We start from the raw sequence: 26,348 nt of genomic DNA on the forward strand, positions 1-26,348 counted from the left end.
TTTCCTTATTCTTTCTAACAGAACTCCAATTGTGTTTAGGGCTTTACGTGGGGCCAATCTAAAACTCTCTATTTTCCAGTCTGCCTTGCAGAGAGCAGTGGCCCCTAGAACAGTTGGGCCACAGAAATACAAGTGAAAGTTGCTCAATGGGCTTCTCAAAAAGGTCCTTAAAAAAGAGGCTGAACCAACTGTTGTCCTTGCATCGGGAATGAAGACAAAAGGGCTGGGCAGGAAGCAGCCTTCTGGTGATGACAGAGCCCCCCACATGCTGCACGACAAGTGACTAAGCAGAAATACAGGAGTCTGGGTCCTCCTGGCAAACAGAGAAACCCCCCAGCCCTGGCCTGCCACCCTGGGCCTTTCAGAACCTGAGAAAAAGCAAACATCCAGTTGGTTAAGCATCATCATCTGTTTTTCCCTTACAGCCAAACAAAATCTTCAGTAACACTTATCACCAAATGAAGCCTATTGCATTTTTTAAAGAAAAGAAAAAGCCCAGACTAATACCGCTTCAAGCAGCTACACTATAACACGGTCATAACGCAACACAGTTAAAGTTCACATATTACACAACTGGCCACTAAGCCATGAGCAGAGCATGAGCAGATGAAATTGGAAATCAAGTTTTTGATGAATCCTGGAAACCAACGGAAAACCTCTGAGCTAAACTGTATATCTGATTGGGAAGGGGGGCGGGTAATTCCTGGAGACCTTTATATATTACTTCCCCAATATCCATGGTTTTACTTCCCATTGTTTCAGTTACCTGAGGTCAACCACAGTCCAAAAATATGAACAATTCACAAGTTTTCGCCCTTTTTTTTTTTAATATATTTTATTGATTTTGTACAGAGAGGAAGGGAGAGAGATAGAGAGTTAGAAACATCGATCAGCTGCCTCTTGCACACCCCCTACTGGGGATGTGCCCACAACCCAGGTACATGCCCTTGACCAGAATCGAACCCAGGACCCTTCAGTCCCCAAGCCGACGCTCTATCCATTGAGTCAAACTGGTCTCGGCGGTTTTCGCCCTTCTAAGTAGTGGAATGAAATCTCTCCTGTCGCGCTCTATCCTGCACAGGATGTGAATCCTCGTTTTTCCTCTCTGTAAATACGGCCAGCCTGTTAGTCACCTAGCAGCCACCTTGATTATCAGATCAACTGTAGCCCAAAGCACAAGAGTAATGATGCAATGTATTTGGCGTGCCAAAGAGAAACCATAAAGTCTACTATGGATGTTAAAAAAAAAAAAAAAAACTTAGTGTACAGGGTTCAATACTACCCATGGCTTTGGGTATCCACGGGGTTCTTGGAATGTATCCCCGGTAGATATGAGAGGATTACTGTACTTCAACTTTCAATGCCACTGGCACTAGAATTGGTTTGCCCTGTAAAAAGACAGGCTTTTTGCCGGTCACATATCTCTAGGCCCACGGTAGGCAAACTGTGGCTCGCGAGTCACATGCAGCTCTTTGGCCCCTTGAATGTGGCTCTTCCACAAAATACCACAGCCTGGGCGAGTCTATTTTGAAGAAATGGCGTTAGAAGAAGTTTAAGTTTAAAAAATTTGGCTCTCAAAAGAAATTTCAATCGTTGTACTATTGATATTTGGCTCTGTTGACTAATGAGTCTGCCGACCACTGGCCTAGGGAATTTGAATCAAGAGCACTATAAACTTTTATACAGTTTTCTTAAAAGATCAAGATCTTGGTGTTTGAAGCACAAATATCAATAATATGACACTATTATTTTCAAAAATTGTAACAATCTTATCCTAAAACAGTGGATATCATGGGGAAGTAGGAATCATAGTAATGATTTATGGCCTAGAGTCTAGGCCATGAAACTGAATTGAAAATGAAAACTACAGCTGGAGTGGGTCTCAATTCCTGTTGACACCATGAACATACGCAGAATTAGATTGCCCTATTGGCAGAAGGGACTAAAAGAATTCCTCAAAAGTTTTGTGAAAAACAGAAAATTTTGATTTTTTTCTAAATAATCGAAGTGGGTTTTTTAGTGATAGTATAGACAAGTAACAGATCTGCCATCCGGCTTTCATAGAGAATAATAATGAAACACTTTTTACAATTGTCTCAGGACAACTAATTTCCAGGTCAAGAGGAAAATATCCATTGTTCTGGACCAACGTCATTTAGCTTTTTAAATAAGTCTAAAATATATTGGATAAAATTTATTGGGTTCACATTAATGATCTCATCTTCACATATATTTTTAAAAGTAACAATGTGGTGAGAATATAAAAATCTTCTAATGGCAGACTCAAAGCACAGAATCCCACAGATTAAAGTGACAGCTAATTGATTTTAATAACAATATATAATAGTTCATTATAATAGCAGCATGTAAGTTAGTTTCCTTACACTGACAAGAAAAACATTGTCTCTTTCATGCTAACTTACCAAAAAAAAATTTATTTTATGACAAACAGACTGGGTAATTTACTACAGATATGAAAGAAAGCTATTAATATGGATATTTCTAGCATAAATAATAATTTTAAAGGTGTTATTCATAAATAAATGCTTTTATTCACCCTGACTGTGGTATCAGCAATGTGATTTTTTTTAATCAGATCCCTGAACATTCTAGTTGTGAACTTATAAGTTAAAGGATTAGAATATGAATCAGAACACTATGCCTCTCTGTAGCAAATAGCTCTTTCTGTGTTATTCTAATTCGGCGAACAGTTGCCTATTTTCACTCAGAAGTCAAGGACCAAAGCAAGATACCAGAATAGGCCACACCATAAATACTTAGGCCTCACTTGCCCCTATTCTTGTTTTTCTACAGAGAGCTGGGTTTGAAGTCCTTCCAAGGCCGTCTGAGGACTAAGTCTAACAAAACTCTCAATCTGAATCTAATACTCCTAAATGCTAACACTATAGATTATTATAATTCTACGTTTCTGACTACAGACAGATTTTGAATTGGTTCCAGCTGGCCCTACCACTTAGCACTATTCAACAGCTGGGCATATGATAACAAGGCAACCTGATAAAATTCTAGCTCAATGCAAACTCATTCTGTAACCGAGAAACTTTGCCAGAAACAAAAATCAAAATAACCCCTCTTAAGTTCAAGTGGGAATGTAACATGTTTTGAACTATATGCATGATTTCAGAAAATGAGCAACTGTACTTTGAAAGTTTAGTGAACTGACACTCCCTGTTCAAAGCCTGCCATTCTTTTCTGATTAGATCAGCCCCCATAGCAAGTCATCAGGATAATAAGCCTTGTAGTGAAGTCATCGTATTGGATACTGATGGGAAATCATAACCGGCTTCAAAACATCAGGAAACAATGAGTTTTCCAGGTCTCCAGTTTTTCATGTAATACACTGGCCAGTACTCTTACTTTCTTTTCCAACATAAATGAAATATAGAACATCTGTAAAGCCGAATACAAATTGATTTGAAAGCCACAAAGAAGATGAAAGTAAGCACTGTCACTTTTTTCAGCAAAATTTTGCAGTATATGTTTGGAAAAGGACCTGATTATGTGCAATACTGATCATTAGGGTAAAATTAAAATGCAGTGTAGTGAGAACTGTAATGGCCTATACATCTTTCATTTCCTTTTACTTCTAAAAAACAAATGAAGAAAAGCTTTTAAGTAATGTCTGCTTCCTCTGGACAAGTCAAATCAGCACTTGAGTTACATTCCTTTTCAAAGTTACCTGAAATCACCAATGTGTCACTGATGTAAAACTTGATGGGACAAAAAAACTCATCCAACTATAATTTCTTTCAAAAGTAAAAAATGGCCGAACCAGTTTGGCTCAGTGGATAGAGCATTAGCCTGCGGACTGAAAGGTTCCAGGTTTGATTCCAGTCAAGGGCATATACCTTCGTTGCGGGCGCATCCCTGGTAGGAGGTGTGCAAGAGGCAGCTGGTCAATGTTTCTCTCTCATCGACGTTTCTAGTTCTCTATCCCTCTCCCTTCCTCTCTGTGGAAAATCAATAAAATATTTTTAAAAAGTAAAAAATGTATACCCTTTAGGACTTTCAGACTTTGTTTTTCTGACTTTAAAGAGCACAAGTGTATATCTTCAATAAATATACATATTTTCCGGCGTATAAGACGACCCCCTAATTTTACAGTTGAAACATAGCATAGGTTTAGGCCTATATTCGCTGTATAAGACTACCCCCCACTTCAAAGAAAAGACTCACTTTGCCGTCAAGATCTGCAGGTAATTTTTGTGCAATTTTGGTCTTTTGCCCCAGATTTTCGGTTGACTTTTTTTCGTTTCAAAAGTCGTCTTATACGCTGGAAAATACGGTAGTGTCTATATTGATATTTATCATTTGTAAAGTTCTGGAGATAGCCGGTTAAGAATTTTATTTTTACATGGACAGATATAGCCATGAGCGTATTACATGTGCACATATGTACATGCACAAATTCTACAAACGTGCTTTAGCCTACCAGTGGTCAGCAAATCACGGCTCGCGAGCCACATGCGACTCTTCGGCCCCTTGAGTGTGGCTCTTCCACAAAATACCACGGCCTGGGCAACTCTATTTTGAAGAAGTGGCATTAGAAGAAGTTTAAGTTTAAAAAATTTGGTTCTCAGAAGACATTTCAATCGTTGTATTGTTGATATTTGGCTCTGTTGACTAATGAGTTTGCCGACCACTGGCCTAAACCACCGCTGCACTTGCTCAGTGGCAGCATTATACATACACAAAAGGGTGTTGGCACAAAGGAGTTCTGACTGTACTGTTTACAAAATTCTACATGGATTAAAAGCATGTAAGTAATAAAACATGCTCTAGAAAGAGATAAAAACACATTTGTGGGTGAGTTTTGAGCTTTTTGGAGATCTGGAATTTAGATACTAAATTCAGGATTTTATATTTCTACATCCAACTAATAGAAAACTATGAATATGTGCGTTTTAACCGTAAAGCCCCCATTCAATTTATAGAAACTGGGTATCTTAAACCAAAGCAAAGATTCAAAATGCAAAATCATTTGAACCCAATCTTTGAAACAGGCTACTATTATTCACTATTACACATGAAGACTCTGTGATCCACCTCTGGGTGTAGAGAGTTTTAGGAGCCACCGTAAGAGATCCTCTGTACACACTGTAAAATAACTTCCTGAGACAAAAAGGCCCTTTAAGATGCGAAGGTGCACTTTGTCTAATGCTATATTTCGCCATAAAGTCAATGTAAACTTAATACTAGAAATATCAGTATTTACCAGTTTGACATAGACTTTCCAAACACAAAGGATAAGACAGAATAACATCTCAAAATACACTCCTTTACATTTAAATTTACAAGTCTCACTGACTAAAGTCTTACCGCATCACACAGTCAAATAATGTTTATGATCCATATGGATAGATATATAGTCTCAATCCATAAACTTTTGTCAAATACGGTCATTTTTGGGGGAAAAAAAGACTTGGTAATGCTCTCGGCGGCGAAATAGCCCATTTAAGAATCCCAGAACCTTTTCAATAGGATAACCAATACCCTGTGCCAAGCGAGGGCAGCAATGCCTTGGTCATCCCATGGAGAATTAATCGGGATCCACCCTCCCAGGGAGAATTATGATTATGCCTAGTGCTAAGAGCCTTTACAAGGGAGAAAAGAAAAAGAAAGAAAGAAAAAAAAAACACGCAATGTGCTTCTTGGAAACCAAACCCCTCCCCCCCACACACTCCACCCCCCCCCAAGGGTGTCTCCGGACCCGTAGCCCACCCCACCACCCTCCCAGCATGGGGGGCACCGAATCGCACCCAAAAGGACCCAAGGGCTCATTCCCCAGATTGGGTCCAGACACCTGTTTCCTTGTGCCCACACAGCGGCGGCTCTGGTTAAGCCAAGGTAACGGTTTTACCCCGCTGGTCTGGTCCGTGTCCAGCCCTGCAGCCCCACCTGGGGGGGGGGGGGGGGGGGGAGAACCACATACCTTTGTACCTCTCCAGGACATCCTCGTAGGCCTGGAGGTACTCCTGCTCCTCCACGTACAGGTAAGCGGCCGGGGAGAGGTACCCCGCCATGCCCAAGTTGATGGGAGCGATGACCGGCCGGCTCCCCTCCTCGCCCCCGAGGCGCCGGGACAGGACAAGGGTCTTAGTCAGCAAGAACGGGAGGAGAAGCGGAAGGAGCGGCCAGCAGCGGGGAGGGCGAGCGCCGATCAGGCCGGAGACGCGGAGCCGGGGGCGAGGGGGTGGGCGGCCGGGGAGACGCCCAGGCCCCGGGCTGGCCGCGCTGCAGGGCCGCCCGCGCCCGGGATCCGGCGCCGCTCTGGGGTTTCAGCAGCAGCGGCAGCGGCAGCAGCAAATCCCGGCGGCGAGCTCGGGGCGGTGACCACAGCGCCACGCCACGACCAGCGCGGCGAGGAGCCCGGAGCTCGGCGGGGACGGACGGGAGGGTGGGGACGGGCCGGGGCGGAGGCGCCGGGACCCTCGGAGCTGCCGCGGCCGCCGCCCTGGCCGCGCTAGGCGCCCGCTCCGGGCCCCACCGAGCCGGCGGCGGCCGTGCGGGGGGACAGGCGCGCTGCCTCCGCCCGGGATGCTGCGCGGCGCATCTGCGGCATTTCCTGGCCGCCGCGCCGCAGACACTCGCCCGGGAGAGAGGGAGGGAAGGAGGGAGGGAGGGAGGGCGGAGTGGGGAGGGAGGGAGGGGGGCGAGCCCGGCGGTCAGCACCCCTGCTGGCTGGGCTCCGGCCCGGCGCCGGCGGCCCCTCCCTGCGAGGCTGAGCCGCGCGCCCCGGACCCCCCTCTCCCGGCTGCACCGCGCGGCCAAGCCCGCCCACCCCCGGACACTGGCCGGCCGCCCCGGATCCCCAAGGGCGAGGTTTCTATTTGGGACCCACAACAGGTGCCTGGGAAGCCGCGGAGCCGCAGCTCGCAGCCCGCGCTGGGTGCAGCCCCCTGCGTGCGGGGGAGCCGGCCACCGTCCTCCTCCGTGGGAAGGGGTGGGTGGCGGGGAGGAGGGAGAGGGAACATGCATGTGTGCAATCCTGCTTATGGCACGTGAAGGACTCGGGGTTAGGGACTCGGGTCACTCCGGGGCAGCGCAGAGCGGGAAGGAAGGGCACGGGGGTCCAGGCCCGGGGCACAGTGCGGGGCAGAGCAGGCGGCCTCTGCAGGTGGCCCCGCGCATCAGGGCCTGACAGCCGGCGTGTGCGCCTGCGCGCCCGGCCGCCCCGCCCCGCGGCCCCTCCCTTCCGCCCCCCAGAGCCGGCTGGCGGAGCTGCCACCCCGACGGCCACAGCCCAGCAGCTTACAGCTCACTCCAAGGCTTACTTGGTCCCCTCCCTCCTCCTCTCCACCAGCAGACCTTCCCCACAGTACTGTGAGCGCTGAACTTGAGTAAAAGTATTGGAACCATTCATTTGTATCAGACGCTAACGTGGGTGAGTTGAAGGGGAGCCAGTTGGTACCCAGGCGTGTAAGTAAGTGGATCTATTTCAGATTATCCATGTAGTCAGGCTGCTCTGGAGGGGATCCTGGCTCCGGAATAACTCTGATACAGGCGGGTTACCCTCGCTGAGCCTCTCTTCATCAGTAACATGGGGATAACAGTGCCTACCTCCTGAAGTTGCCGTATTTAAATATTAGCTTTATAAGTGTCAGTTATTATTATATCATTGGATAAACTAGCTCATTGTTCAGCATCTGAGGTATGTGAAGGGAGAGGGGGGAGAGAGATAGAAACATCAATGATGAGATCATCGCGGATCCGCTGCCTCCTGCAAGCCTCCGACTAAGGGTAGAGCCTGCAGCCTGGGCATGTGCTCTGAGACTGGAATCAAACTGTGACCTCCGGGTTCACAGATGGATGCTCAACCACAGAGCCACACAAGCCAGGCTTCACCATCTGACTTAGGACAACTTCACCTCTAGCCCACATCTTGTCTCCTTGTGTCTTCCTTTCATATGTACTAACCCTTTGTCCTTGATGAATTGTTTTTTCTTTCCTTTTTTCAGTGTTGTGAATTTGGACCATTTTCCTTCCATTAACTCTTAGAAGTAGGTGAGTACTCTTGAAAAAAAAAAAAAAAAGTTTGCATTGGGAAATTTTATTCTCCTCAGCAATTGGCCTATTCCAAACAAAGCAAGACCACATCTCTCTTTTCTATTCGGAACACTAGCTTATAATCTGAGTTTGATCCCATGTCCCACTGAGCCTTTAGGATCACTAGAGTTTTCTTTCCAACACAAGGTGTTTGAAAACATAGGTGTTTATGTGAACATTAGTTCCTGAAGTAACAAACACGCATTATATGGCACACCTTCTGGAAACGAGAGGGTTAGCAATTAGATTCCTAAGAGTCATTCCATCTACAGACCATTTACAGTCATTCCATATGTACAGAGGTAGATTCTCAAAACTGCCTTGTCTCCCTCACAGTGATTAAGGTCATTGAGGGCATAGTCTGAGTTTTTTCATCAGAGACTGATGCTCAGTGGAACCCAGTTTTATGAATATCATCAGCACACACTTAAATGATTTTAAATGTCCACTTAAGGAGCCAGTCAAAATGAACAGAAGCAGCATTTAGGGTTGTCTGCAAAAACAGCCTTTGTCCCGTGCATTCCTGGAATTGGCAATATTGAGACAGACCGCTGATGATAATAGTGTGTTCCTGAGGGAAGCGGGAGAAGCACAGCAGGGCCTCTGGAGTCAAGCCTGCCTGAATCCAGATCCTAGCTCTACCATTTCCTGGCCGGATGAGTTTACCTGACTCAGCTTACCATCCTCCAACTTCAGAGAACTCACATGAGATCAAAAAGGAGGGGGGGGGGGGGGGAATCTGCATTTTAATGTAACATTGTCAGTGATAAACCATGTACCTTCATAGGCACTGGAAGACTGAAAAATTCAAGTTAAGCTATCCTGTAGCTAAGAACAGCATATCTGTATTGTTTTTTATGTAAAAAGCATTATACAATGGGTTTTTCCTTACATTCTTCTAGCTTATTCTCACATGGACCCCTCTAAGAGATAGGAGAGGCATACATTACACTCTACGACTTTAAAATGAAGAAAATATAATAAATGCAAAAGCACTTTTAAAAAATATAAAGTGTCCGCCGACATATGACACCATCACCAATAAGACTCTCTGAAATGTAAACCATATGATGTCACTGCACGGGTTAAAAACCTTTCAGCTGTTCCCCACCACTTAAGTATAAATAGTCCAATCTCCTCAGTATCGCACGCAAGCACCTTCCCAGTTTCTGCTATCCCAAACCCCGTGCTTTAGCGACACACCCTCCCTACTTTTGTCCCTGCAGTTCCCAGCCCTCGGAAATGGCTTTCCCTCTCTCCCTCATTCCATCGGGCTCTTTAAATCTCGCCTCCAGTGGTGCCTCCCCCTCAGAAACCTTCCAGGGAGCCCCATGCCTGCCCTTCCCTGTCCAAGTTAATTAGACTCTCCTCTGCGTTCTCTTACTATCGGGTCCTTACAGCCATTACACCTCATCTCTCACACCATGTTTACTACCAGCACATCCATTTATCATACTGGACTATGACTTCTTTAAAGGCGGAGCTGTGTGTTTTTCTTCATTTTATTCCAGAGGCTCAATAAATATATATAAAATGTGAGTGCATGAAGGCATTCCACAGATCATCTGGTCTTTTTTTTGGCTCTAAACATTTTCATATTCAATTCTATTGTTATGCCCTTAAAAAACAAAAAAAAATATTGAACTTTTAAATCCTTTACTACTAAGTAATGAACACTATGGACATCCTCATACATGTCGGAGCCTCACCCCATCACTTACTAGGGATGAATTTCAGAGATAAGGTGAGCTTTAGGCAGAGAATGAAAATGTCTAATAAAATTATTAATCAAAAATCTATTTTTTTCATCTTTATTATTGAAAGTATTAGAGATGTCGCCTCCTGGCACACTCACCCTTTCCACCCCACTTCCTTCCCCTCCCCAGGCCTTCCCTGCACTATTGTCTGTCCGTGGGCTATGCATATACACATATAAGCACATTGGTTAATCTCTTCCCACTCTGGAAATAATAACAGTATGTTTGCAGACTATCCTCAGGACCAAATTCCCTCAGAAGGCCTGTTCCCTGATCCTCACACTGGGTGATCAGTGGCAAATTTCACACATAATACATCTGAATTTCATATTTTAGCCACAGATATTTGTGAACTGGCCCCCAAGTCTATGTTCCATGTATGATTATTGATGATGACTTGTGTAGCAAACTGCATTTTTTTATATCTTATTAATTTTTTACAGAGAGGAAAGGAGAGGGATAGAGAGCTAGAAACATCGATGAGAGAGAAACATCAATCAGATGCCTCCTGCACCCCTCCAACAGGGTATGTGCCCACAACCAAGGTACATGCCCTTGACCGGAATCGAACCCGGGACCTTTCAGGCCGACGGTCTATCCACTTAGCCAAACCAGTTTCAGCGCAAACAGCATTTTACCAATATTTATTTTAAACAAAGTAGTACACTTTCGTACTAGGGCTGCTTGTTCTGTTCGTTGTTTAATTCTGTTGCATTCTGTTGCCAATTAATATAGCCTTAAAAGTATGTCACTTTGAGGCTTCGAGTGCAGCAACTACCACTGACTTCGTGGCTATCCCACAAATCACTCAATGAACATTTTACAAACAAAAAAAAGAGTCAGACATGGCTCCTGCCCTCAGGGAGTCTACAGTCTACTAGCATCAGCATCAGCGTCTGCTTGTCCATGACATCCCGAGTTCTTCCGCACTTTGCGTGAACATTTCAAGTTACTCCCACCAGCTCCCCTTGGCTTTCTGCCGGTCATCTCCCTCAGTTTACATACTCTCATTCTCCAGACACACACCTGCTCTGTTATTCTTTCAAATCCCCTTCCTTCGCTACCTAAATCAAAATATCCACCTCTGCCACCACCACCAGGTGGTGGGAGATGGGGAGGAAAGGGGGACTGACCTGCTGGATGCAGAAGCCAATTTGGAGAGCCAGAAGCCACCTTTTACCTTCCATAAAAGCGTACGGAATACAGGCCTCCCATTCCGACAGCCAGGCTCTGCACAAAGCCCCAACAACTTTGCTCCCATCCACCTTTCCCGTCTTCCCTTTCTGCTGAGCCAGACATCTGTCACCAGCACTGCCCCTCCCGGTGCCTCAGTCCCGCTGGAGGGCAGGCAGGGGGTGTCTCAACAGGGCCAGAAGTCAGGCCTCCGTGACTAAACACTTTTGGGTACTCCAGACGGACACTGAGAGCCAGGTCTGCCCCAACTCCCCAAGCCACCACCCCTGCTCACTCTCCCTGCTCTCAAACAGTCCCTCTGACCTCCATCCCGCCTCCTCCTCCCCTTGCTCTACTCCAAAAGCCTGGGTGAGACCAGCCAGCACCTCACAAGGGAAGCCAGAAGAAGCTCAGGCTGTTGCCCCAGAAACCCAGAACAGAGAATGGCTGGCTGGCTGGGCGCTGTTTGTTTTTCCCTGTAATCAGAAAAAAATCCCGCTGGGGGGAGAGAAGGGGGGCCTCTCGGGAGACTCTCAGTTGCCAGGGAGGCTTCGGTCCTGGCTAGCCCCTCACAGCCCTGCTAGCCCCTCACAGCCCAGCTCAGAGGAGGATAAAATACCAACTTTGCATTATAGAAGGAAGCAAAGCAAACTGGGTGGGAGGGGGCCCAGAGCTGAGAGTAGGAGATGGGGAGGAAAGGGGAGCTGACCTGCTGGGTGCGGAAGCCAATTTGGAGAAACATGGAGCCTTTGGCCTTTGCAAGAGAGCCCCATGAACATACCTCATAACCATTTCCGAGAGGAAAAAATATATATTGAAGGAAGGGAGGGGCAACCACCCCAGGAAGCAACTTTCCTGCACAGAACACACACACACACACCACACGGGCCCTGCAGATGGGAGGATGGATTTCCAAGGCGCTCTCAGCTTTCAAACTAGGTAAGATGAGCCATCACTTCTGCTTGGACTTTGACGGCCAGTGCAAGGGAACACCGGTTAACAGCACAGAAACACTGGCACCTCCCATGTATTAATTAATCAGGAATGCGTGACGGCTAAACCCTCCGGAGCTCCTACGGGGTGCTCACAGGGATGCTACACTAACAGAAAGAAAGAAAGAAATGGCATCTGAGTTGCCCGAATGCCCTCTGCATCCTGGGTACCAAACACCAGGACCCTACCCCGGTGAAATCAGCGTCGCTCAGTGCTCGGGGCAAAGAGGAAAATGAAGGCTCTCACCGCTTCCAGCAAACACACGGGTGATTGCTGGAGCTCCTACTATACTCGGAGGCTGCCACGGTGGCTATTGCATGTAAACAGGAAAGTTTAACGCAGATGTGTGTAAACAGCTCCTTGCATTTCGAAGGTTATCGATTCATCCAGCCAGAAGGCTGGGCCAAACAGCTTAGTCACCAGCCGCAGGCAGGGCAAATCGCTCTACCGATAAATCGGGGCATAAAGTAAATGTGGTCACCTCCTTCTCCCCCCACCTCGAGCACAAATCCGTGCCCAGTGCATCAGCTCCCAGATACACAGCTGATGTACTGAGCACCCTCCCACCCTCACCACCCCCACCCCACCACCCTCCCTGGAGCTGATGGGTGAATTTCTGCAACTCTCCTCCGGGCTCCATCCCTTCCTTACCTGCTATCCTAAGCACGGCCCGCTCGGCGGGGTCCAGCACCGAGCCCCCTTGGATCTTCCTCTTCGATCTCTCATGTTTAGGCAAATTCCAGGGTAACGTGTCCCCAGGAGCTGGAGATGCGGAGCCAGATTTCTGGCTGAAATCATCCTCATCGGAAAAATCCGCAGAGGAAGACATCGAGCAGCGGTAGGACGCGTTCCCGGAACTCTGGGGAGGATGACACAGAGGAGAGAAAAAAAAAAAAGCATTAACCACAAAGCACTCACACACGCTCCCGGATCAGCAGCCCCCTCCCTGCTGCCCCCACGCTGAGCCGGGCATCCTGCATCCAAGGAGACACACAGACAAGACACGAACGCCGAGGCTCACCATCTCCTGCCGGCCGCCGCTCCGGCCGCGGACAATACCGGCCGGCCCAGCACACGGAAGGTTTGCACAGGAGTGTGTGTGGCCTGCGGTCTGGCCACCAGCTCCCCAGTGACCGGCCCAACAATGAAGCCCGAATCAACAGCCTTCCTGGTGCAAAGCTACAGTATCTGGCTCCCCCAGCAGGCCGGGAGAAACATTTTCCATGACTAGGCTGCTGGTTAATTCATTAAGGGCAACTAACTCGAAGTTTCAAAAACAAAAGCACAAACGCAGGATGTGGCGTCCCCCTGACTCCTTTCCGTCTCAGGTCGCCCCACCGCTGGCGCCTCCTTTCTGGCCGGTTTGGAGCCCTTGATTGGGTTTTCTTCCCTGAAGGGAAGCAGGTTACCAGACAAGAGCAGGGACGGGGGAAGGGCGGGCTCTGAGAAGAGCCTTTTCTTAAGACTGGGAGAGCAGCACAAAAGCCTGTTTGCAGAAGCCCGAGGCAGCTCCCATAAACAAACATCTGAGTTCTTGGGATCCTTTAAACTTCTAGCAGAGGAGCAGCTGCCGATCACGTAAATGGGAATGAGGCAGCGCGGTGGCAGGAAACAGCTCTTCCCGGCTCCCGGTCATTACACGGTGGGGCCGGGGAAACATGATGCTTTTACCGCAGCACTCCGCCGAAGGTTCTCCCTCTCTTCATGGAGCGGGAGCACTCTGCGGGACTCATCCCTGGGTAAAGGGGCTCTGCCTTCTGTGCGGAGAGGAGGCACACAGTGTCATCGCTTCCTTTCTTTTGTGGGTTATGTACGTTGGTGATTATTTAGAGAGCTTGCAATCAAAACAAGGATGCTGGCCATCTGGGCTGTGAACTCGATAAATAAAGCAAACTATGATGGGAAATCTTCACGTTCCCATGTAGAATTTCACTTTGCTGAAGCTCCTGGCGAAGAGGCCCAAACGGGTATAATTCGAATTCCTAAAATGCTCCTGGCAGCCACAGATGCCTAAGATGGCAAGTTATTGGACCTGAATCGGTGAGGCATAATCCAGTGTGAGCCAAAACATGGTGCTACTCACAAAGGCAAGGTCAGCCACAGCGAAAACAGGCTGGGTGAGCCACAACCCAAAGCGCTCACCGAAGGCATGTGAAGTAAACTACAAGAGAATCAGGATCATTGGCCCTATTCAGACACGATGCTGCACATGGTCAATACCATCTTTTTTTAAAAATTTTTTTAATATATTTTATTGATTTTTTTTTTAACAGAGAGGACGAGAGAGGGATAGAGAGTTAGAAACATCGATGAGAGCGAACCATCAGTCAGCTGCCTCTTGCACACCTCCTACTGGGATGTGCTCGCAACCAAGGTACATGCCCCTGACCAGAATTGAACCTGGGACCTTTCAGTCCGCAGGCTGACGCTCTATCTACTGAGCCAAACCAGTTTCAGCAATACCATCATTTTAAAAGTAGGCAACATTTCCCGCAAAATTAAGCATCTAAGATTTATCTTTACCTATATTCTCTCTTGAAAAAGCAATCTTCCGTTTTATTTCACCTGAGATTGCATCACCTTGGCAAATTTACTTATTGAGAGTTTGTGTTTTTCCTAAGTGGCAATGCTGTAATTGGCACACTCGAGGCAAATAAATAAATAAAATTGATTTTCTGTATTGTAGCTAAAGTCCATGGAGAGTTGTGAGTGGCATTAAGTCGGTCACAGAATGCTCTCATCAAGCTAATTTATTTTCCACACTTTTCTGGAAACTCATCTTGAGCTGTCTGAGGTGGTGCTGTTGGCTGGATCTGTGAAAACGGGTGACATTCTTCAAGACTCTCACCAGGGTGTTGGGTTTCTCTGGCTGCCTTCTGTCTTCCTTAAAAAGGCTTCCTACCTGTCCTTACTGAAGGTCATTCTTTATCTGTGAGCTTATATTTCTTCTGGTTGCCTGGACTGTTTTCAATAGGTATGGTAATGTGATTGTTTATCTTTACAAGCAGGCTTAGAGAATAACTGTTCAAGAAAACTGCCCCTTTCCGAAAACCATGGGTTATTGATTTTTGTGGAGTAAATTTTTTTAATGGCCAGAGTCTCAGCTGATTGAACAGCAAACCGTTATTCACGCTACGACATAAGCACCATTAATCACAGGGAGCCAGATGGGAACGGTTACTAGCCCTGGACCCGAGGGTGCTGACTGGGGCAGCCTCTAATCTGGTAGTGTCATTTGGTAAAAAGATAAGAGAGAAAAGACAATCAGCAACAGCTCTTTCAGCAATATATCACCGAGAAATAGAGACACACACAGAGAATGAACGAAATCATACATATTTATATGTGGTAAAGTCTCTCCCAGGTTATATGATGCAAGCGTTTTAACAATAAGTATTCGGTTTTTTTCCACAGTAATTTTTAGGAGTGCTTTCTTTCGGTAAACTATATAAAATTAGGCTCACTTGAACACTAAAAGTTGAGAAGTGATATCTTAAAGAAGGCTGCTTGGAAATCCATCGATCATCTAAAACTATTATACTCTTTATTTGAAATGACTTGCCAATTCCTGTCACTATCTTGGGTTTTAGAGGGAAGAGTACAAGAGTACATTCCTCTCTTCTTCTCTTTTCTTGTGGAAAAAGCAAACATGTTCTCTGACCCAAAGTCCAGAGCCTAACCTTTGATGTGGGGCTTGGAAGGGTAAGACAAAGGAAGAGGGCGCTTGTGACCAGCAAAAGGCCCAAGTCCCTGTCTTTTCTTCTATTCTTGTTGCCTAGGGTTTGATTCCTGTTAAAATCTAAATATCTGTGTCCACCCATAAGGGGCTAAATAAATTACAACATATTCATACAACAGACCACTCTGCTGCAATTAAACAAAAGTGTTATTGATCTACATTTAGCAAAGTGGAAAGAATTCATATAGAATTATTATTTTTTTATCTGTGTGTGATGTGAACAGGGATGACTGATAGATTAATAGGTTGATAGATAACTATGTATCAATATATATATATATATACAATGGTTATTTCTGGGTAATGACTGATAATATAAATGGATTTTATTCCTTCTAATTGTATAATCTAAAACAAATACAAAAAAAAAAAAGGTTACTAAAAATAAAATACAAAAATAGTGTGTCAGGGGTCAGAGAAAGATCAAAGGCTCCAGAAAGAAATAACTATTTAAGCCAGTGCTCCTAACCATTTTGCCTAACCATTTTGGGCCCAAAGATCCTCCTAAAAAGCTGATAAATCTATGGAAACCTCTCTCCAAAACAAAGTTCATAAATAAATACACACCCACTATGCATGTAAATTTAAAGGATCCATTGACCCACTAACCCCAGGTTAAGACCCCAATTTACACCCTCATCTGTCATCGCCATTTGGCATGTGTGTTGAGAACAAGATAAAGAAGAAAGAGCTTTGGAGTCCAGGAAAAGAGGGGAAAGGGTAACTAAGATAACAAAGACAAAGTTGGGGAAAGGGTAATTAAAATAGCAAAGACAAAGTTGACACCTTATAATATTTTTAACATTTGGTCTTTTATTTTTTAGTAAAGGAGGGTGAGCCATTATAGACTTACACTAGAGGCCTGATGTACAAAATTTATGCACCGTCGGGGGGAGGGGGAGATGGTGTCCCTCAACCCAGCCTGCATGCTCTCCAATCTGGGACCCCTCAAAGGATGTCTAGCTGCCCATTTAGGCCTGATCCCTGTGAGGTGGGGCCTAAACGGGCAGTCGGACATCCCTCTCACAATCCAGGACTGCTGGCTCCCAAACACTTGCCTGCCTGCCTGCCTGCCTGATTGCCCCTAACTGCTTCTGCCTACCAACCTGATCACTCCCTAACCACTCCTTTGCCAGCCTGATCAATGCCTAACTGCTCCCCTGCCGGCCCAATTGCCCCTAACTGTCCTCCCCTGCAGGCCTGGTCACCCTTAACTGCCCTTCCCTGCAGGTCTGGTCCCCTCCAATGTCCCTCCCCTGCTGGCCTCGTTCCTCCTAACTGCCTTCCCCTGCAGGCCTGGTTCCCCTCAACTGTCCTCCTCTGCAGGCCCAGTCACCCCTAACTACCCTCCCCTGCAGGCCCAGTCACCTCTAACTTCCTTCCCTTGCTGGCCTAGGACCCCACAACTGCCTTCCCCTGCTAGCCATCATGTGTTGTCCATCTTGTGTCCACATGGTGGCAGCCATCTTTGACCACATGGGGGTGGCCATCTTGTGTCTTAGAGTGATGGTAAATTTGCATATTACATCTTTATTTGATAGTATGTTGGATCTGTACAACCAAAATAAATAGATAGATGATAGATAGATAGATAGATAGATAATGCTATTTTGTGAGAAACAAAAAACAAACAAACCTGTTTTGTGTCTTATTGCAGCCTAGTTATTAAAGCAGTTTTAACAATTGAATTAGATCACCATGACCTTTGAAAGGACTTTCTTAATAGCCAATTCATTCACATGGTTTAAAAACAACCCAAATCTCCTAAGCCAGGATAATTACATAATACAACACTTTTAGAAGGGGAACTAAACAATCACTTCTCTAATTGAAACCCGGGTGGGAGATCTGCGATAAGTACAATGGGACTGCCTGCACTGGAAGTCGCCCAGCCTCAGCACCCAGAGCTGAAGGAAAGGGCCAGGAAACTGCCTCTGCGCTAGGCAGTCTCCAAAAGCAACGCAGAAACAAGTGCAGAGGTAAGGGTTTGCAAAATAGGCAGACTTTCAGAGTCCCAGAGGCCGGCAAGTTAACTTCCACAAACCTGCATGCTATGATTTACGTATATCCCCTTACGCATATTTTGAAAGTTTTCCCAAAAAAGAAATTTAAAAACAAAAAGCGCATGGGGAAACAACTGGGCAGATCCAGATTGTGGGGCATTCTACAAATGAACTGTCCTGCCCTCTTCAAAAAGGTCGATGTCATGCAACATACATACCCAAAAAGCAGGGGCTACTCTAAATTTACAAAGACAAAGAAAAGCATAACAACAAGTCCATGAACCTTGCCTGGATTCTGGTCTGTTTCGTTTTGTTTTGTTTAAGCAAAAAAGATGTGTTAGGGACAATTGAAAAAACCTGAACATGAATCGTGATTATTTAGGAAAGTGCTCTTAACCTAGAAGATTCAGGCTAAAGAAATTCATAATATATGCACTTATTTTTAATTTTTTCAATAAAAGCAGAAAAAATCAGTAAAAGCGACAACAGGTTAACAAAAGATATACATGGTTTTACTCTTTCAACTTTTCTGTAAATTTAAATATTTTCAAAATAAAAAGTTGTTGTGAGGGAGACACAAAAGGCCTTTTTCTTTCTCTTCTTTTTCTTTTTTTTAATGTCACTTATAGTGTAGGCCTGTTTTCACAAGTTCAAGATCCTCAAGCTGTAAGTACACAGTGATAAGGTCCATCCAAGCACTTTCTCGTAGCTTTTCCTCACCTGCACTTAAAGAAGCACTGAAGCGCTGGCCTATATCAACAAGACACCAGAGAAAGGCCGTCTGCTAGCCTCAGTCCTAAGCATAGGTTTAGACAGAAGGATATGAAAGAAGCTTTGCCCTAGCTGCTTTTGCTCCGTGGTTAGAGCGGACTGAAGGGTTGGTTTGATTCTGGTCAAGGGCACATTCCTCAGTTAAAGGCTCAATCCCTAGCCCCCTCCGTTATTCATTTATTAATATACTGTCTGGTGAACACACAGTTGGCTCATTATCATAATGTGTACCTGAAACCTGTATGATTTTGTTAATCAGTGTCATGCCAATAAATTCAATAAAAGGGGGTGGGGATCAGCCTGGCTGGCATGGCTCAGTGATTGAGTATCCTCCTACGAACCAGGAAGTCACGGTTTGATTCCCGGTCAGGGCACATGTCCAGGTTGCAGGCTCAATCCCCCAGTGTGGAGAAAGTAGGAGGCAGCCTATGATACAATAATTATCTCTCATCATTGATGTTTCTCTCTCTCTCTCTCCCTCTTCCTTTCTCTCTGTAATGAGTAAAAATATTTTTTAAAAGGAGGGGAAATCATATTTTATATTTTATGTAAATAAAAAAGACATCAAGATTAAAAAAAATGAAAGTCCAATTTTGTTTAAAATCCTCTTGATTAGATAAGTACAAACACTAACTTCTTACATATAGTATAAAATACATGGCGTGGCCCAAGACTATCCTTCCTTATATACTAGCTTTTTTTATGTGGAAATAAGTCAAAAAGCAAAAGCATATTATCTGGTTTTAGAGGTTCCAGGGAATACAATCTCTACCACAAATAAATAGATATAGAAGAAAACAGAAGGAAAAATAAGAAAGTGTGTTTAACCCTTGAAGACAATATCAGTGATGATAAATTGGGGGACCGGGTGCTTGTTTTAGTTTAAAATTTCAAAACTAGCCAAACAATTCAAATACTCTATCATCATATAAATAGCTCCTAATTAGCCTCTAAACTAAAAAACACCTTTAAATAGTAAGAGGGAGAGGGCTCTCCAGGTTAGTGAGACCTCAGCTGGCTCTTAATCTCTCCTTTTAAAGGAGATTCAGGGGAGCCTTTAACTCAGAAAGGAAGAGGAGCCTGGGTGGAGCCAGAGAGGAAAGGGAGGTCAGAGGGAGGAGAAGCTGGAAGGTTCTTGGATCTGACTCAAGGGAGGAGGCTTTGAGAAAAGAGTTAAGGAAGTCAAAGGTTCTTTCTGGGTGGAGAAGCCAGGTTCATCAGCCTATGAAAGAAGACCGCCGGAATTCAGGACACAGTCTTTTTGTAGAATATAAAGATTCTACATTGTGCCCTGGCTGGGTGGGTCAGTTAGTTGGAGCACTGCCCTGTGCACCACCAGGCTGCAGGTTTGAATCCCAGTCAGGGCACATACTTAGGTTGTGGGTTCCACCTCTAAGTATGTTGGAGTGCATACAGGAGGCAACTTATCAATCGATTGATGTTTTTCTCTCTTTTTCTCTCCCCTTCCCACCTCCTCACTCAGTTTCTCAAATCAATAAACATATCCTTGGGTGATGATTTAAATTAAAAAAAAAAAAAGATTGTGATATAATCCCTTGGTGTTATATTTCTGGGGAAACTGAGCTTGCTGTTGGGGCACAGGAAGGAGGAAAATTCCAACACCACTTTCCTCTGTCTGTGTAAGAAGCTCTCCAAGGTAAGTATCAAAGACTCATTTCCATGAAGAGCATGGCTTCAGATTCTAGGCAGTCTTGACCTAGCAGAACTAAGACATTCGGCAAGACTTCCTTTCAATTTAACAAGCCCGTTCTAACCATACACGTCATTTACTGAGTGACTGGAGTCAGGGACTGTACTAAGCATTTTCACTCACTACCTTATTTAATACCCAGTGCAATCCAGTAAGGAAACAGATACTTAAGGAGGTTAAGTAACTTGTCCACAGTCATCCTGCCAGAACAAATTTAGGGGGAGGGGGCCAGGATTTCCATCTGGGTCTTTTTGACCCCAAAGCATGTGCTCTCAACCGTGTTATTATGAGCTCTAAAATGTCTCCCCAGGCACCGAGAGAGATCTATACCATACTCACAGCTCTCAACGATCTTACCACCTTATCTGGGGAAACCCAAAAGGATTAGACTTGTTCTGTGCTCAGAACGAGGCCCAAAGCATGGAAACAACCTGAGACAGGTGTCAGTTCACAATCAAGAAAACCCACCCAAAAATATGCTCCTCAGAAGTGGGAAGGACTGCCTTGTGTGGTAGTGAACACCTTCCTACGCCAAGGAACCAAGCCCTTGCTGAGTGAAATGTCAAATTCATTCCATGAAACGCTAAGAGGCTTCAGTCCTATGTGTTCCTCCTACACCTTCATAAATCCTCTCCCCAAACATTTTACAAATAAAAGGAAAACTATGTTAGGTATCAAACTATCAACCTTTTCTAAAATTTTGCAAGTCTACCTTAATTCAATCATATTGAAATTATAGAAATAGAGACATCGAGGATTCATTTGCTTTTGAACGTCTGAAAATAGTCTTTCCAAACTGAGGAGAAAATTTTAAATAATTTGCCTAAGAGAAAAGAAAGCATAACTAAAATTAGTCTCAGAAAACAGAACTACATTAAGGAGACAAACTCAAACACTGAAAACGTCTCTTTAACTAGATGGTCCTTAAAGAGATGTTTTTATTTATACCAGTACAAGATGGAGCCAGGATTGCACAGTAGTTAGAAGTCCCTAGGACATTAAAGGGATGTTTATTTATATCAGTCAATTAAAAAGGCCTTAAACCGAAACCGGTTTGGCTCAGCTGATAGAATGTCGGCCTGTGGACTGAAAGGTCCCAGGTTTGATTCCAGTCAAGGGCATGTACCTTGGTTGTGGGCACATCCCCAGTAGGTGGTGTCTAAGAGGCAGCTGATTGATGTTTCTCTCTCATCGATGTTTCTGGCTGTCCATCCCTCTCCCTTCCTCTCTGTAAGAAACCAATAAAATATATATATGTATATTTTTTTTAAATTTTTAAAGGCCTAAAGCACCCAGAATATTCTGTCTTGGAGGAGCATAAAATCTAACTAGGAGAGCAAAGGTCATAAATAGTCAAGTCATCCTTAAATATTATCATATATATATATATATATATATATATATATATATATATATATATATATAGGCTGACATGTATGCCTTCCAGTGGAATAATATAAAGGCATAGATAAAATGTGGTTTCCAGTATAAAGTCAATTAGGAGGAAGAAATCGACTGGAGCATCTGAGGCCCCTTTGGAAGCCAGGATGGAGCTATAAGTGTTCCCCACCTCCTTGACTCCTCAAACAGTACCATATCCAAAACGTGACTGCTGGTAGAGCCATCCTGTAGATGTGTTGTGGTTGCCCTCCTCATTAAAATAAATAAATAAATAAACTAATGAATAGCAAACATTTAAAAATTGGGGATTTTACATTAAAATTCAGATGTGGAACATGGGGTCTAGTACTAGTTTCCCCTAATTAGAAAGGGCATATGCTTTCTGGCCTGACACAGTCCTTATCTGGCCCACTTCATCCATTTATGATACCTGACCCTGTAGGCAAATGAGCTTGGGGCTCTGGCATCAATTAATGAATGGGCGACCCTGTTGCTTTCAGAGAGTAAAGGAAGGAGGCTGTGGCGGGGGGGGGGGGGGGGGGGGGGGGGTTGCATTTAAAAAGTAAAGAGAAGAAAACTAGAGGGAAAAGAACAAAACCAAACAAAAGGAAGAAGGCTACCCAGAGATCTCAGTTAAAATGAGTGTCAAACAGAATTAGGTGATGCCAAGTTCCTACTGATGTCCAAGCACTGATCTCTCCATCTGTTCCATGGATTTGGCTCCAAGGGCCCTGGTTAGCATTTCAAATGCTCAGGAAGTGGCCCTGAACTGTATGACTCAGAAAACGCTGGCTCATGTTCTCCATGTGTCCAGCTGAACCGCCCACCCATCCCCACTGCTGTGGATTCCTGCTCTTTTTTTGCTCCTTCCTCTACCCACGGTCAACCCTGCTCCCCACAGGTCTCTCCTGCTCTTGTCTGGGTCACGGAGGAGGCTTTGAGGTGAAGGACTTCAGACAGCTGCAAGACGGCTCTGACTTCTGTTGGAAAGAAGATGTCGTCTATGATCACTCACGTGGGGCCCGAAGGTAAAATACACAGGATGTTTGCAGACACCAAACCGCAACTACCATCCATCCCACCTGGTGATAAAGTTAAAAAATAAGTGCATGTCATGCCGAAGATTAAATGTTGGGTAAAAGCTGTATGGTCTTGGAAAACGGCTTGGCCTCTCTGGCTTTGGTTTTCTCATCTGATAAATGGGAACCATCATAAGGCGTATGTAAGACACAGAGTTGTTGTGGGGGAATAAATAAAATACTTGCAAAGTGCTAAGAGCAAGGCCCAAAATGTAGGAAGCATTAAATAAATTTCAGCATTAAGTGGTATTACCTAGTCACACTTGCATGACTCAAGGGTAGGTGACTAACTCCAGCTGAACCAATGTGACTGTCACTCCAGGAAATAGGGAACAACAAACAGAAACGCAGAGACCAGAAGTAATTGGAAGCCGGGCCATTCTGTTAGCGGATCTCAGGAGACATGTCTACCCTTCCCAAGCTTTGTTATTGAATTTTCAATTCTTTGGGAACACCCTCGTATCTTTCTAATATGTTCCTCTTTCTTTCTTTTTTGCTTTTAACCTCAGTTTTTTTTTTTCTTTTAAATCCCTTGTCCCCCGTCGTTGGAGACAATAACAACAAAAACATATAAACACGTTAGCTTGAAAAAGCAATTACTTGTAACTCTTCCCCGTTGAAACATAAGCAGGGGTGTGTCTTTATCCCTTCATTTTCATTACCTGTCTTCATTCACGAGACTTCAGAAAATTGCTTTTGACAGCCGTCTTTATAGAGTTGTTCCCTCACTTCAATTACTACTTCAGTCAAGTGAAAGAATTACTTTTTTCATTTTTAAAAACAGCGTTTATTATTGCTCTGAAGCGAAGTCCGTGAAGCCTGAAGTGCCAAGCACTTCCATGGTCCCACTCCGCGGAAAACAGGGCTTGTTCCCTGTGTGTGTGGAGTGGAAATAACCTTGCAGCCACAGCCATAACCGATCGGCACCAGGGAGCAGTTCCTGGACGCGAGGAGGTCCACCGCCTGGGAGTTGATTTGGTGGAAAACTGCCCAGCTGGCTGCTTCCTACTGGATGGTGGCAGCCAGTTCAATTGCAGCCGCCCCGCTGGGGAATAGATGTCAAGTGCATTACAAATGCCCTTAAGGAACACTGGGGTTTCCCCTAGGATCTGCTGCACATGCCAGTCTTAGAGCACTTGGATCCATCCACAATACTATGTGACCCAAAGCCCCCTACATCTATAATAAGAGCTACCTCCCGCTTCATGTTGTCTTGTAGTAGATCTCTCTTTCAGATAAAGCAAGGCCTGGCCCTTCCTTGCTTTTTCTCTAGGGAAAGTTATATGTCAGGGCAGGAAGCGGAAACAGGCTGCAAGCATACCTGCCTTTTATTTTCCACAACCTAACACGGTTGAGGCTAAGGTTATAGAAAAGGGAAGAGGGCTGTGGGGAATTAGACTTTCCCAACCTACAAAAAACACCTCTCTACCCCCCCACTCCAGTGAGAGGGAGTTTCTGGGGGGCCTGGAGCAGGGGACTTGGTGAATCTCAGAAGACCTGTGAGACACGGGTGCCTGGTGTGTCTAGGGGGCATAGACACAAGGTGCTTTCCAAAGATCCCTGTGTCCTGAGGGTAAGAGCAGCCTGAAAGGCCCCATGGAGCAGTCACGGGGATGTGTCTGCATAACCTGGAGGCGCCGATGCTCCCTCCTATTTCCTGACACTTTGGCATCTTATAAGACCCCAGAACCTTAACGGAAACTCTGAGATGGAGGAAGTGGGAAGCACCAGGCCTGGGAGACTGGTAGTCAGAATCTAAGTTGAGATGAAAAAAAAGGGGAAAAAAAGTGATGTATCTTACCCCAGAGTTTATAGACTTAGATTAAAACTCACTGTGTGGGCTTGCTTATTGCTACTGTTTATCTACTTTCAAATCCCAGTGAGGGTATATGCCCAGGTTTTGGGCTCAATCTCCAGTAGGAGGAGTGCAGGAGGCAGCCGGTCAATGATTCTCTCTCATCATTGATATTTCTATCTCTCTCACCATCTCCCTTCCTCTCTGAAATCAATAAAAATATATATTTAAAAAAAGAAGTTGCCACACTTCACTTTAAAAATCTATATCCTATATAATAAAGAGGTAATATGCAAAATGACCATCATGCCCTCACACAAGATGGCTGCCCCCATGTGGTCACAAGATGGCCACCACCAAGATGACCAGCAGGGGAGGGCAGTTGGGTGAGACCAGACCTGCAGGGGAGGGCAGTTGGGGGCAACCAGGCCTGCTGGGGCAGTTGGGGGCAATCAGGCCTTCACGGGAGGGAGCACAGTTGGGGGGAACTAGGCCTGCAGGGAAGGACAGTGGGGGTGATCGGGCCAACAGGGTAGAAGTTAGGTGTTGATCAGGCTGGCAGGGGAGTGATTAGGGGGTGATCAGACTGGCAGACAGGCAAACGGTTGGGAACAGTCCCAGATTGTAAGAGGGATGTCTGACTGCCGGTTTAGGCCTGATCCTATAGGATTTGGGCCTAAACTGGCAGTCGGACTTCTCCTAAGGGTCCCAGATTGAAGAGGGTGCAGGCTGAGCTGAGGAACACCCCTACCCCCGCGCACAAATTTCGTGCACCAGGTCTCTAGTATATATATATAAAAGGTTATATGCAAAGTGTCACCTCGGGAGTTCAACCAGGAGACCAGGAGTTCAATTGCTCACTATGACAGGCAATGACCACTAGGGGGTGTCGCAGAATGAAGGAAGGCCCCAACCGACAGCCAGAAGGCTCCAATGGGCCCTGATCACCTGCCTGACCTAGTGACCCTACCCATGCATTAATTTTGTGCACCAGGCCTCTAGTACATCTATGTCTATATCTATATCTATATCTATATCTATATCTATATCTATATATATGTGTGTGTGTGTGTGTGTGTGTGTGTGTGTGTGTATATATATATATATATATATATATATATATATATATATATGTTAAGCGATCGGCCGAGTATGACACACACTGACTATCAGGGGGCAGACGCTCAACACAGGAGCTGCTGAGCAACAGCAATTTTGCAGAGTGCCCTTTTGCACCTGGGACACTTCAGGGGATGTCTGACTGCCGGTTTCGGACCGATCCCCACAGGCCAGGCTGAGGGACCCCACCTGTAGGACGCACTCTGCTCACTCCGCAGAGCCTTTTGAGTCCCGGCACCACCCCAAGTGTGGCCGGCCCTCTGGGGAAGGAACGCACGAGGTTGGCTCCAGGGAGGACTGTCTTGCCCAGTCCCACCCCGTCAGCCACCTTCTAATTAATTTCCTTTCGATGCGCACAAACCTGTGCAGTGGACCTTTAGTAAATAATAACATAAAATAAATAAAACATTCGTTTAAGTAAAGGAAACTAGGTAAACTTCCCATTGGGCTTATAAAGCAAATTCATTCATTCTGTCACGGCTGGGCTCCCTTATCAGTTATAACCCTGTACTCTGGCTTTGCAGTCCACCCATCTCCTCCTTAGTCATACTGTACACTTTTGGTTTATGTGAATTCCAATTGCCTGACTTTCCCATTCCCAGTTGTATTCCAGATCCCAAAATATTGCTTAAGGGTTTTTCTCTCCTCCCTTTCTCAACTGCTGCTTTCCTAGCTATTCCAATAGCTTCCTCCAACAACAACATAAAACAATAAGAAATTTTTTTAAATGCATATCCATG

The 26,348-nt window shown here is 45.3% G+C and overlaps 1 protein-coding gene across 8 annotated transcripts in view; it reads right to left on the reverse strand.

Moving 5' to 3' along the window:
• The window catches only part of DST (dystonin), a 414,275-nt gene that overhangs the window by 314,448 nt on the left and 73,479 nt on the right, over positions 1-26,348 (reverse strand). For 3 of the 8 annotated variants that reach the window (XM_084889121.1, XM_084889116.1, XM_084889119.1), the window contains exon 4: positions 12,642-12,849. In XM_084889121.1, coding sequence (XP_084745247.1) covers positions 12,642-12,849 — 208 coding nt within the window. Of the gene's footprint in view, positions 1-5,953; positions 6,610-12,641; positions 12,850-26,348 lie in introns of those variants that run through there. The other 5 variants (XM_084889123.1, XM_084889122.1, XM_084889124.1 and 2 more) reach the window with 2 other exon arrangements.

The sequence above is a fragment of the Pipistrellus hanaki genome (assembly GCF_964339955.1).
Source record: "Pipistrellus hanaki genome assembly, chromosome: 7".
Classification (NCBI taxonomy): Eukaryota; Metazoa; Chordata; class Mammalia; order Chiroptera; family Vespertilionidae; genus Pipistrellus; species Pipistrellus hanaki.